General features: G+C 48.8%; 3 protein-coding genes across 5 annotated transcripts; 1 reads left to right on the top strand and 2 right to left on the bottom strand.

Moving 5' to 3' along the window:
- Positions 1-173: 173 nt before the first annotated feature.
- LOC108154121 (DNA replication licensing factor REC) lies at positions 174-9,668 on the bottom strand. 3 transcript variants are annotated; one of them, XM_017284249.2, is made up of 2 exons: positions 7,268-9,665; positions 174-1,007 (listed from the first exon to the last, which is right to left on the bottom strand). In XM_017284249.2, exons 1-2 carry the CDS (start codon positions 9,532-9,534, stop codon positions 608-610), a joined length of 2,667 nt encoding a protein of 888 aa, XP_017139738.1. In that variant the 5' UTR covers positions 9,535-9,665; the 3' UTR covers positions 174-607. The 3 variants fall into 3 exon arrangements, with proteins under 3 accessions (XP_017139738.1, XP_017139740.1, XP_017139741.1); XM_017284251.2 differs by lacking the exon at positions 174-1,007 and adding an exon at positions 3,870-7,191 and having other exon boundaries at positions 7,268-9,668; XM_017284252.2 differs by lacking the exon at positions 174-1,007 and adding an exon at positions 3,870-7,211 and having other exon boundaries at positions 7,268-9,667.
- Positions 2,110-6,197, top strand: LOC108154130. Its single transcript, XM_033389948.1, has 4 exons — positions 2,110-2,607; positions 4,310-4,605; positions 5,221-5,386; positions 5,448-6,197. The coding sequence occupies exons 1-4, from the start codon at positions 2,544-2,546 to the stop codon at positions 6,176-6,178; spliced, it is 1,257 nt and encodes a 418-aa protein (XP_033245839.1). The 5' UTR covers positions 2,110-2,543; the 3' UTR covers positions 6,179-6,197.
- Positions 9,669-9,834: 166 nt separating the features above from the next.
- LOC108154138 lies at positions 9,835-10,721 on the bottom strand. The gene is made up of 2 exons (XM_017284274.1): positions 10,248-10,721; positions 9,835-10,182 (listed from the first exon to the last, which is right to left on the bottom strand). Exons 1-2 carry the CDS (start codon positions 10,672-10,674, stop codon positions 9,899-9,901), a joined length of 711 nt encoding a protein of 236 aa, XP_017139763.1. The 5' UTR covers positions 10,675-10,721; the 3' UTR covers positions 9,835-9,898.
- Between the last annotated feature and the right edge of the window lie 12 nt (positions 10,722-10,733).

Here is a 10,733-nt window from a genome sequence, read left to right as displayed (position 1 = left end):
TTTCTGAACCAATTACGAGAAATTATTCAAGAGGATGATCAAACAGATCGCTAGGAAAGGGTAAATTACTTAAAGAGATCATCACAACTTCGGTAGGGAGATGACAAAGGTGTGTCATCAAATACTTTTGTGTATATATGTATGGGTTATATGGGGCTAATCAGAGACGTTCCTTCCATCTTTCATTTCTCTTTTATTTATCCGTCTGATTATGCAGAAGTATCGCATATATTGTACACACTCTAAATACTCCACTACATCTCTAGTTTAAAATATTGTAAGTTGATAAATAACAAATTATTTTAATGGATATACAGTGATTATATTATTTTCAATTTTTCTCCTCAAAGTATACAACAAAAATGGGGTTTTTTACAGAACCAGAGAAAACTTCTCGGTATTGATGAGGCATGATCAAGGGAATCCCATCCCATTTGATAAACCAATCAATCGGTGGCTACTGAACCGTTTTGTAATCTTAACAAATTAACGCGGGAAATTGATAAAAGCGTAAACATTTAACGAGAGTAGAGTTCTACTTAGAAGCAACGTCCAGACGCCTCAACTTAAATAAATATCGATATCAAATATTGACACTGCCATTTGTCTAGTCCGGAACCACTTCGTACATGTTTACGCCCTTCTTGAGCAAATGTCCGCCCATGTTGGCTATCTCCACCAGCTGGCTGATGCCCGTCAAGATACCCGCTCGCGCCCCAATCTCCTTCAGCTCCTCGAACTCGAAGATGCGTCGTCCCAGCGCCACGGCCCGCAACTGCATCATGTGGACAAAGTTACGCAATTGAGAGGCTCTTCCGCCTCCTCCGGCGGCGGCCACTTTACGCGAGCCGCGTCTCATCTCGCCGCAGCCTTCCGCCTTGAGACTGGTCTGGGTGATGCTCTCGGTTAGCAGGGCGATTACATCACGCACGTGTTGCGGGGTGACCACGTTGGACAAATCCAGACGCGCTCGGGCCTGGGATAAGTGAATCAGGCCGAGAAGTTGCCTGAAAGAAAGAGGCAGGCGAAAGCTTTAGAGTGGGTTAGAACGTTCGTTGCTTAAGTCTTTCGTTTGGCGGTTCCACTCGTTCTATACCCTAGCAAGGGGTATAATCTTGTATCATCTGTCACAGAGTGGCTTATCAGTAAAGCAGTCATGTGTGGAATGCAGTCGAAGAGAGCACACTACTGGCACTACTATTCTGTTTCGGAACATGGAAAAGATAACGTTCACATTTTGGATTAGTATTATACCAATTCCATTTCGGTCCCCATCAAAATGATCCAATCAGAAACTCCAGGATTAATTTGTAATACAAAATCGCAAGATAATACAATTAAGTTTGGTTACTATTGATTTTCCCTACCATTAGATCATACATACTCGCAGATCATAGACTATCTAGTGAGTATTTGATGTTTCTTTACTCGATCGTTCTCGATTCTCTTGGTTATTTTCTATAATTAATGTTCAGGCTGACCCTAGGGCCCCAAATACAGCTCAGCTGCTTGATGCCAAATTAGTTTCAGATTTTGTTTTATGCAAAATCTACGCAGTTCTGTTAACTCCAAATACGTACATACATACTCGTATATGAACATTTGTTTACGAGTTGTATATAGAAAGAGATCTTCCCTTCCTCTGCGTATTTGGCAAGTGGATTTTACAAAATCGCCAAACTTGTTTCGCCACAGAACTTTTTACGAGGTATGGTAAGGTATATCTTTGATGTTTTTTAAAGCCCTAGCGCCGTCTATGACCTAACATTCGTGGCTAATAACTGCCAACCAGGCGGTAACCGAAAAATTTTCATTTTCATAGTTAGTTGACCATAAATCTGTTTGGGTTGTGGGCGATTCCGGCCTGAGGCCTAAGGGCCTCATCAGCCAGCATCGAACATGTTCCAATGTTTTATATATTTGACGGAAACCAACGCATCACTTGGCTTGGCTTGGGGGGGGAAACCATTTGGAAACCATTCGTCTGGGCCCGACTTGATGATCATTGAGGCAACTGCAACTGCAGAGGCAGGGCAGTGACAGTGGCAGAGACAGAGGCAACGACGCATCCAGAGGCTTGAGGCTTTAACCAGACCCATCTGCTTGGGCCGCATTTCATTCTCGGCTCGCACGTCGTCGCAAACGGTTCACCAGCTAAGTGGCTCTATTTGGCGGTTCGGTTCGGTTCGGTTTGGTGTGGTTTGGTTTGATTCGATTTCGGTTTTCAGTCTCATTCCAAAAGCTATCAGTGGCCGAGTGCATTTCCTAACATTGGCATTGGCCAGACCAGACCCCTGCTCTGTGCGTGCATCTGCTTTGTTTTACTTCATTTATTTTGGATCGGATCGGTTCGGATCGCAAGCGTTGATGAAATTTCGTCTTCTTATTGTTATTAGTGCTGCTGCATTTTGTCTGTCGTCTCTGAGCCCACGGCAATTTTCGTTGGCGGGGTGACGAAAGTGCAAAGAGTCGCCCAAGCTTCCATTAATTAGAGAGTGTGTATTACGATTACTGATTGGATTGATTGGAGCTCGGAGCCCACCATGTTGCTACAGATCGTGTCTTTAGCGGCAATTTTAACGGCTGCGCAATGCTTTCAATTGAACAGTAAGTCGGCGTTGGGACTTAAGATTAAGTTGATTTATGGGCCCATAAAAATATTCTGATAATTGCTAGGAATGGCTAGGTTTAATGGAGGAATGGAGATCTAACAATTAGATAAAGACATGGGAAAGATACCAAAGAATGGAATGGGCAATGGGAATGATTTTAAGATTTATTACTTGAATGGTCTTCAAAGGGATAATTTCATGGGGGATATTCGTTGTTAAAGATCTTTTAGGTTCCTATGTGAAACGATAGAATGATATAATACCAAAAGGGGCACAGAATGAAAATTGTGTTATATGGTTATAGGAAAAATATCAAGTATTCCACAGAAATAGTCAGTGATAGAATTGGAGAACCAGAAGAGGCACACGATGAAGAAAGACCTAGAATCTTTTGGAAGAACGGTTTTTTTTTTTTGCTTGCCAACTCCTCTCACCGAAAAAACAACATACATGTCGTGTGCTTGACACGGCACATTGATGCTCGACACGAGGTTTAGCTGATAAGGGTTTTATGATGTTGTTCTTGTGGCTGGTCTGCTCTGAAATTTAAATTATTCTTTATAAATAAATGATTCACGAATATATTGATGAAAAAATTGTAAGGTTTTTAGCCTGCATTAAAGAATAATAAAGGGAAAATGATGAACAAATTGATAAAGTCATTTAAGAGCACTTTGGAGCACCCATTTAGTGATGGGATGGAATGAGCCATAAGAAAGGGCCGGAAACAGGTAGAGAATTCCTAAGGATTCTGTAATTTTTAAATCTTAGGGTTACGAAAAAAATCGAACGGCCTTTCCAAATGAGTTCTTTCCATAGAAAAAAAAGGAAGATTAAGTACTTTCAGATTGTTGGCTGTAAAATTAACCCCATGTGTGAAATTTTTATCGCGAAATGATGAATTGTGGTTAAGAAAATTCTAAAAGCAACACAAAAGCAATTAAAGCATACGATTAATTTGAATTAAATGAAGTAAAACTTTTTACGTAGTTCGTTTTCCAGAGTCTAGCGAGTCTAATCGCTCTCTCTTTCTCTAGGGGGAAATACTAGTCGTATCACATAATCCATTACGGTGACATCCGTTAAGATCGCATGCTATCGTATGCTTGTCAATCGAACGATCCAACAATTGAACGTTTTAGGGAGCAACGATAGGATTGCCCTCTCATCTACATCCCCCTAAGCCTCCTCCGCCCAGTTGCGTGTTCTCTCCGGCAAAAGTTCCCCAGCCAGAAACCACAAAAAACATCTCCAGACTGGGCATGATTGGACATTATTTATATTTGAATGAAGCAAACAATTAACTCAGACGAAGCGTCGCCTGGAATCTGACAAGAGATTGAGGCTCTTCATCAGCAAAACAATTATCGTCTTACACTTGAATCTTTGTTTGTTTGTTTTTCTCCACCAATTGGAATAGATAAAGTTATTAAAGGTATATGCACCTTGTGGAGTGGCGGGGATGCAAAACAAGTTCAAAGAAAACAAGTTTCCTTTCACTTGAATTAACAGCCATTGAACCCCGGTTATGGTTCTAGCAAAAAAGGATCTTCCCAGGCAAAAAAAAAAAAACTAGTTTCTGATGAGCCTCTTAATGGGCTGATTCATCCGAATGATTCTACATATATTCTGTTTGTTCAACTGCCTCATCCACTTGCGAGCTCCAATATGTTGTTTCTTCGCTTCCTGTTTTGCAGTGACGCAGTTCTATGAGATGCCGCAGCTGTACGACTTGGACGACTACGACCGCTGCATGCAGGAACTGGATGGGGAGACCTCCACCTACTGCTTTGTCCGGGCCCAAGTCCAACCGGATGAGTCGGTGGCCGCCTGGCGAGCCATCGCCGAGATCTCGCGCTACGATCGCCATCACTTCGACCACCGCCAGCTGTACTTTGGCCTCTGCCTGAGGGAATGCGAGGCCTCCCTGGCCGGACTGGACGACGCCGAGCTGGAATCGCTGCAGCCGGGTCTGCTCACGGAAAATGAGAAGGTGAGACCATCAGCATCGGATTGTGGGCCATTTAATTCAATCTTCAAACACGATTTTGAATGTATTGGGATATTGCCAAACTCCTCTCGGGCCAAGGCGTCGCCCGTAATGGCCGATCAGATCAAAGTACAGAAGCTGTGAAAACAGTTCAAAAGTTTATTCAACTCGAAATCAGATTCGATCTGGGGGAATTTTTAATGGGCCAGCAGCAGCAGCAGCAGCGCCTCTGTCTCGGGCCTTCGGTCTGCCTCTGAATTCGTGATCTCCATCTGCATCTGCATTTACCTATAAATATTGCATAAATTACTCGAATGCACGGGAGGGAAAATCCGCTGATTAAACGTTGGATAGATGATGGGTAAATGGGAGACGGTGTGGCCGATGCCATTGATCCAGTGGATCGATGCCATCAAAATGCATTCACGATGGCTGATTACACAAAGCTGACTTGCTGTTGATCGTTGGGCGTTGGTCGAAAATGGAAATGGATACCAATCCAATCAACGCAAATGCATTTCTTTCAAGGCCAAGGGCTTGGGATAGATTGGGGTCTGGGTCTGGGTCTCTGTCTGGCATTTTGATGGCCCATTCATGGTTATCTCTGTCTCCATGCAGGTGAATGTGTACCTGGGGCTGTTCTCTATGGAGTCGCAGAACCGAGAGCAACATCAGCGGCTGACGAGTGCCTGCCTCAACTGGCGGCTGAAGCGGCGAGGATTCAGTCTGCGGGCCAAGAGCGTGGTGGAGTACTGCGATGAGGCTGGACGAGTGGTCCAGGATGGTGGGTATTCTTTACTCTTCATGTCGGACATAGAATCATAGCCTTAACATAATCCCTAAAGATGCCTGGAACTTGACATTCTATGGGCTACTGTGCGGTCTGATGGTTCTGGCCAGCTTGGGCAGTCTCGTGGATCTCTTGCTGAAGCGGCGGCGTCACGACAAGATGCTCAAGGAGCGGGATCACTACAAGACCCCACCCAAGAGCCTCGCCCAGCAGCTGCTGCTCACCTTCTCGGTGGCTCGGAACTGGTATCGGCTCAACCAGGAGCCCAACGGCAAGATCGGACGCGAGCTGCGCTTCCTCGACTGCTTCAAGTTCTTTTCCATGTTCATGGTTATCTTTGCGCACACCAACTGGGTGATCTACGAGAGCGCCATCAGCAATCCCCAGGATCCCGAGCGTCTTTTACACACGGCCGCGGGCACACTCCTCGTCTCCGGCTCTCTCATCACGGTAACGTTCTTTGTGATCAGTGGCCTCCTTCTCACCATCAACTGGCTGGCGGTGGCGCGTACGGTGCAGTCCAAGGCAGAGTCCTGGACCTTTCTGCAGTACGCCGTGCTCTTTGTCAAGTTCAACGTGTTCCGCTACATTCGACTGACAGTGCCCTATGCCTTTGTTCTGCTCTTGAGCGGCGTGTACTTTGACACTGCCGGAGGTCCGCTCTGGCGGCACATCTACGAGCGGGAGCAACTGGCCTGCCGTCGTAACTGGTGGACCAATCTCCTGTACATCAACAACTTTGTGCAGACGGACGAGCGCGTAAGTGGATCCATACCGAGCTGCTAAGGAGCTGCTTCATTTGATGTTTCCTTTATTCCCATCCTGACATCCTGACAGTGCCTGCTCCAGGGATGGTATCTGGCCGCGGACACGCAATCCTTTGTGCTCAGCTTGGTGCTGCTGATGCTGGGCCATCGCTTTGCCAAATGGAGCAAGCAGCTCTACGCGGTCATCTTGGCGATCTTCATGGCCCTTCCTGTGCTGCTCACGTACGCCCTGGACTACTATCCGATCTTTGTGCCTACGCCGCAGTAAGTTCGAGTCTCTTTTTCACTCTCACTCTTTTCAATGCCATTCAATCCTTGAAACCAGAACCCAGAAGGACTCGTTCATTGGGGATCGCCAGTTCACGGAGTTCTATACCTCGTCGCTGATGAACTTTGGCTGCTATTTCTGCGGAGTTCTGGCCGCCTTGGTCTACGACCAGCTGGCCCTGAAGCAGTACAAGTTGCGGCAGTTGCGCAGCTTCCAGCTCCTGTGGTTCGCCCTCATTCCGGTGGGCATCCTCTGGCTCTTCACCGCTCACCCCATTTTCCAGCACTACTATGTGGCTCCGTCGGCCATATGGGGCGCCATCTACGCGGGGCTGCAGCGGAACCTCTGGGCCTTTGGTCTCAGCATCTTTATTGTGGGCATGGCCGGGAAGGTCGGCTGTAAGTATCCTCGAGGGATACGGATTTCCGCTTGGATTCTCCGCTCATATTGGTGTTTTGTTTGCTTTCCAGGGATCTTCCGCAAGTTCGCCTGTCTGCCCATCTTCCGTATACTGGGACGCCTCACCTATGGAGCATTCATCGTCCATCTGCTGGTGGCGCGTATCGTCCTGGCCACCGTGCGGGAGCCCATCTACTTTGGCACCGGCATGATGGTGAGATGGGACCTTAGACTCCGTTCAGCTTTCCTTATTCCATTTTTCTCTTCCACAGTTTGCCTTCATCTTCTTCACGATGACCGTGTCGTATCTGTGCTCCTTCCTGCTGGCCATCTTCCTGGAGCTGCCCGTCTCCTCCCTCTTGAAGCTGATGCGATAGCAATAGTTCTCTCGAAGTAATTTTAGTTGTAGCATTAGTTAACTTAAATTAAAGACAATCTTACCCCGACCCAAGCTGGCTCTGCTCGGTATCCTCCCCTCCTCCAGTCCTACCGTCTTCGCGCAGCTCCATGAAGAATCGCTCGATGGAGCGGCTGGCCGCCTCGTTCAGCAACGGATTCACATTCTGGCGGGCATAGGCCAGGAATTTCTTGATGAGTATAGGTGGCAGGAGATCCAGTTCAGCGTCCTCCTCCTGCAGCTCGAGACGCTTGTCCAGATCATAGTCCTGCTGCATGATGCTGTCGTTGTCCTCGCTGTCGTCATCGGTCCTCACATCGTAGAAGGTGCCCTCGCACATAGAGTCGCTGGTCTTAGGCTTGAGCGCATAGCGCGCCGCGATCTGTGCGCGCTTCTTGGCCCCCGCGTGGAGGGCGCGCACATGAGCCGTCAGGGATATGTCGCGCACGACCGAGGGCTTGTCCAGCAGGACATACACCAGATGGAACTCCTTGAGCAGAGAGGGCACGATGTGGATGTTCTGCAGCAGGTAGCGCCCCTCATCATACTGTCCTCGCTGGGGATTGGCACAAGCAATGATCGAGGGCTGGGCCAGGAACGTGGAGAAGGCGCCCGGCAGCGGCATATTGATCTCGCCCGACTGCATGCACTGCAGGAGCACGGCCTGCTTCGAGGCCAGCTTGTCCACATCGTCCAGGGTGCAGTGGCCCGGACTGCTCGCCGTCATGAGGCCCCCGGCCTGGAGCACGCGCTTGTTTCGTCCCGTGAAGGTCGGCCCCAGTCTCTGGGCGGATTGGGCGCCGCGTTTTCCGCTAATGTGCGAGCCTCGCTCCGTGATCTGCGCGCAGTTCTGCAAGATTTTGGACTTGCCGATGCCGGGATCGCCCACAAGCAGCACATTGACCCCTCCAGCGCCGCCTCCGAGAAGGGAGAGCAGACAGGCGGCCTTGGGCAGCTCGTGGCCATGCACCTCTGGAGCCAGCGACTGCACCAGCAGCTTGAAGCTGTACGGCTCCGCATTGATCATGGCAATGGCCTCTAGGTCGCGCTCGCTGAACTCTCGCTTCTTGTGGCGCGCATCCTGGACGCTCGCTGCCTTGAGATAGGCCTTCAACTCGTTGGAGTCCCCTGCCACAGATCCAGTGGCGGTGGTCACATCTTCGCCTAGATCGCGCAGTTTGAGCACTCCGTTGACGACTATCTCCTGGCCCACGTGGACGCAGTCCACCAGATCGTTGCGCAACTCCACATCTATCTCCCCAGGAAGTATGCTGTCATAGTCTGCGATTAGCGACAGACTCGACTCCTCCAGGCGAACGATCTGCTTGGCCGAGATGCGCGTGTAGGGCGAGCTTCGGAGCGGCACAAAGCTATCCTTGGCCACACACTGCGCCTGCTTGCAGTGGTAGGGGCGGGGTTGGAAGGACCCTCGCTGACGCATCGCCTGCTCCGTCTGGCACCGGGAGCAGCGAAACGATTGCCAGGCTATGCTGTACGTTGGTTCACCTACGCTGCTGACAATGCCGCGGACCGAGAAGAGCGTGTCCACGCGGTCGGCACTAATGCCGGTCGTTAGCTCCACTGGCGTAAAGTCCTCGGGGCGCACGTAAATTTTTCGGGTGCGGGTCGGCGGAGGCACATACTGCTCCAGGGTGGACTGCTCCAGGGGGGCTGTCGTGTCATTCGCGTCCAAGTTGTGATTGATCACTACCGTGTGCATGGCCACGGCCAGGGTGGACAGGCTGCGCTGTGGGTGCTCGCGCAGATCCTCCGCCAGCCGGGGCCACACCTTCTTCAACTGCTCGTCGTGGACGATGCCGAGGGCGGGCAGCTTGAAGAATCCCTGCTCTCGTATCCGCACAAAGTCGTACTTCTGAGGATTCCGCTGGTAGTGTGCCTCCACGGCAGTGATGCGTTTGGCCTGGTCACTGTCCTCCGTGTAGGTGTCGCGCAAAAAGTACAACCGCCAGCCGGGACAGGCCTTCGGATTGTCAACCGCTATGCTCTGCACTTGCAGGCCATCCTCTGGAGCTGCATAGTTCTCGGGCCGGAGAAAGCTGCAGTCTAGGTTGGTGTCGCGACCGCGCTTACTGGCCGGACGATTCCATCCTCTTGCCGGAGGCAGCCGATTTTCAGCCGCACCGGCGCTCGTGCCCGCCTCTGCCTCTTGGCCCGGTTGGCGATTCCCGCGTGCAGGGATGACGCGGCCATTGCGGCGGAAATAAAAGTAAGGCCGATAGCCTCCACCTCCACGACCACGTCCACGTATGAATCTGGAAGGCGCACGTCCACGAGGAGCCGGTGGATTCATTGAAAAGTGTCCATACAAATTCCTACAATTTGTACAAATTTACGCGCTTCAGATAGAGATGACAGTTATGCAGTGACCACCAAAATATTGTAGTGAATCACTGTTCGAAAAGTAATCGATGTGTTACGATATCGCACGCGTGGCAGCACTGCCAGATTTAAACAAAAATGAAAACAGATAAAATCTTATATATAACGAGCTTTATACCCGCTACTCAGTCAGTATATATGTATGTGAATTGTATTAGGTTAGGTTAGGTCATGTCTGAATATTATTAAGGATTGTCCATAGAAAAAGATGTATAGCTAAATATTGGATTTATTATAGTGAGTTTTGGTGGCACAATGTTAAAATATAATACTATCTATATATCTACGGATTCATCTTGGAAATATTCTTTAATATTCTTGAGTATGGTCTTATATTGCCTCAGCTGCTGCGCAATTTCCCGCTTTTCGCGCATATAATACGACTTAGACATTTGCACATATTCCTCGCCTTTGAAGATGAACGTCGATACCTCTGTGGGGTCTATTGCCTGGTCTTCGACAACAGCAGGCTCCTGCTTTACAGGGGGCTCTGAAAATGGTATTAGCTCAACAGTGGTTCTCGAGCGTTTGGTGGAAGGTGGCGCAAGACTAATTTCAACTAAAAATACAATTTCAAGATCATTAGGTTTCCACATATAGCTTGTAATAGATTTGATTATTTACCACCATTCCTAAAAGTCTGTGGCAGTGTTACCATGCGCTTGGAACTGCCAGTGGTTGACTCCACATTGTTGATGCTCAGCTCGTCGCTGTCGATCAGATTTATGAAGTAACTTTCCTGCGAGGATGTCGACGCCACTTGTTCAAGAGCCTCCACCTCCTCCGGCTGTGGCGAACCTTCGTAAGGATATGGCACCGCCTCGCCTACTAATATCTTGCGATTCTTGGTGCACGATATGTATTTCTTATCAAAGTGTTCGAAGCACATAAACATTTTGTGTGGCGGAATCTTCGGGTGAACCCGTCCATTTTTGCGCCAGATTTGTGCACGTTCCGGCTGCTTGGGAGGGGCGAAGAGTGTTGTTGAGGTGCTGTCGTTGATAAGATAGTAATTCTCACAGTACTTATAGGTACAAACTCTTGAAGCCATTTCTATTTTTTTTTTTTCGTGTTTTGCTTGTATTTAGAGATGGGATATATCTGAGTCAG

The sequence above is a fragment of the Drosophila miranda genome, chromosome 2 (genome assembly GCF_003369915.1).
Source record: "Drosophila miranda strain MSH22 chromosome 2, D.miranda_PacBio2.1, whole genome shotgun sequence".
NCBI lineage: Eukaryota > Metazoa > Arthropoda > Insecta > Diptera > Drosophilidae > Drosophila > Drosophila miranda.
This window is presented reverse-complemented; position numbering and strand designations above follow the sequence as displayed.

Coding starts and splice junctions, on each gene's coding strand:
- LOC108154130 (XM_033389948.1), top strand. CDS start 2,544: ATGTTGCTACAGATCGTGTCTTTAGCGGCAATTTTAACGGCTGCGCAA. Junction 2,608..4,309: donor GCAATGCTTTCAATTGAACA/GTAAGTCGGCGT, acceptor CCTGTTTTGCAG/TGACGCAGTTCTATGAGATG. Junction 5,387..5,447: donor TGGACGAGTGGTCCAGGATG/GTGGGTATTCTT, acceptor TAATCCCTAAAG/ATGCCTGGAACTTGACATTC.
- LOC108154121 (XM_017284249.2), bottom strand. CDS start 9,534: ATGAATCCACCGGCTCCTCGTGGACGTGCGCCTTCCAGATTCATACGT. Junction 1,008..7,267: donor CAGAGCCAGCTTGGGTCGGG/GTAAGATTGTCT, acceptor TCTTTCTTTCAG/GCAACTTCTCGGCCTGATTC.
- LOC108154138 (XM_017284274.1), bottom strand. CDS start 10,674: ATGGCTTCAAGAGTTTGTACCTATAAGTACTGTGAGAATTACTATCTT. Junction 10,183..10,247: donor ACAGACTTTTAGGAATGGTG/GTAAATAATCAA, acceptor TTGTATTTTTAG/TTGAAATTAGTCTTGCGCCA.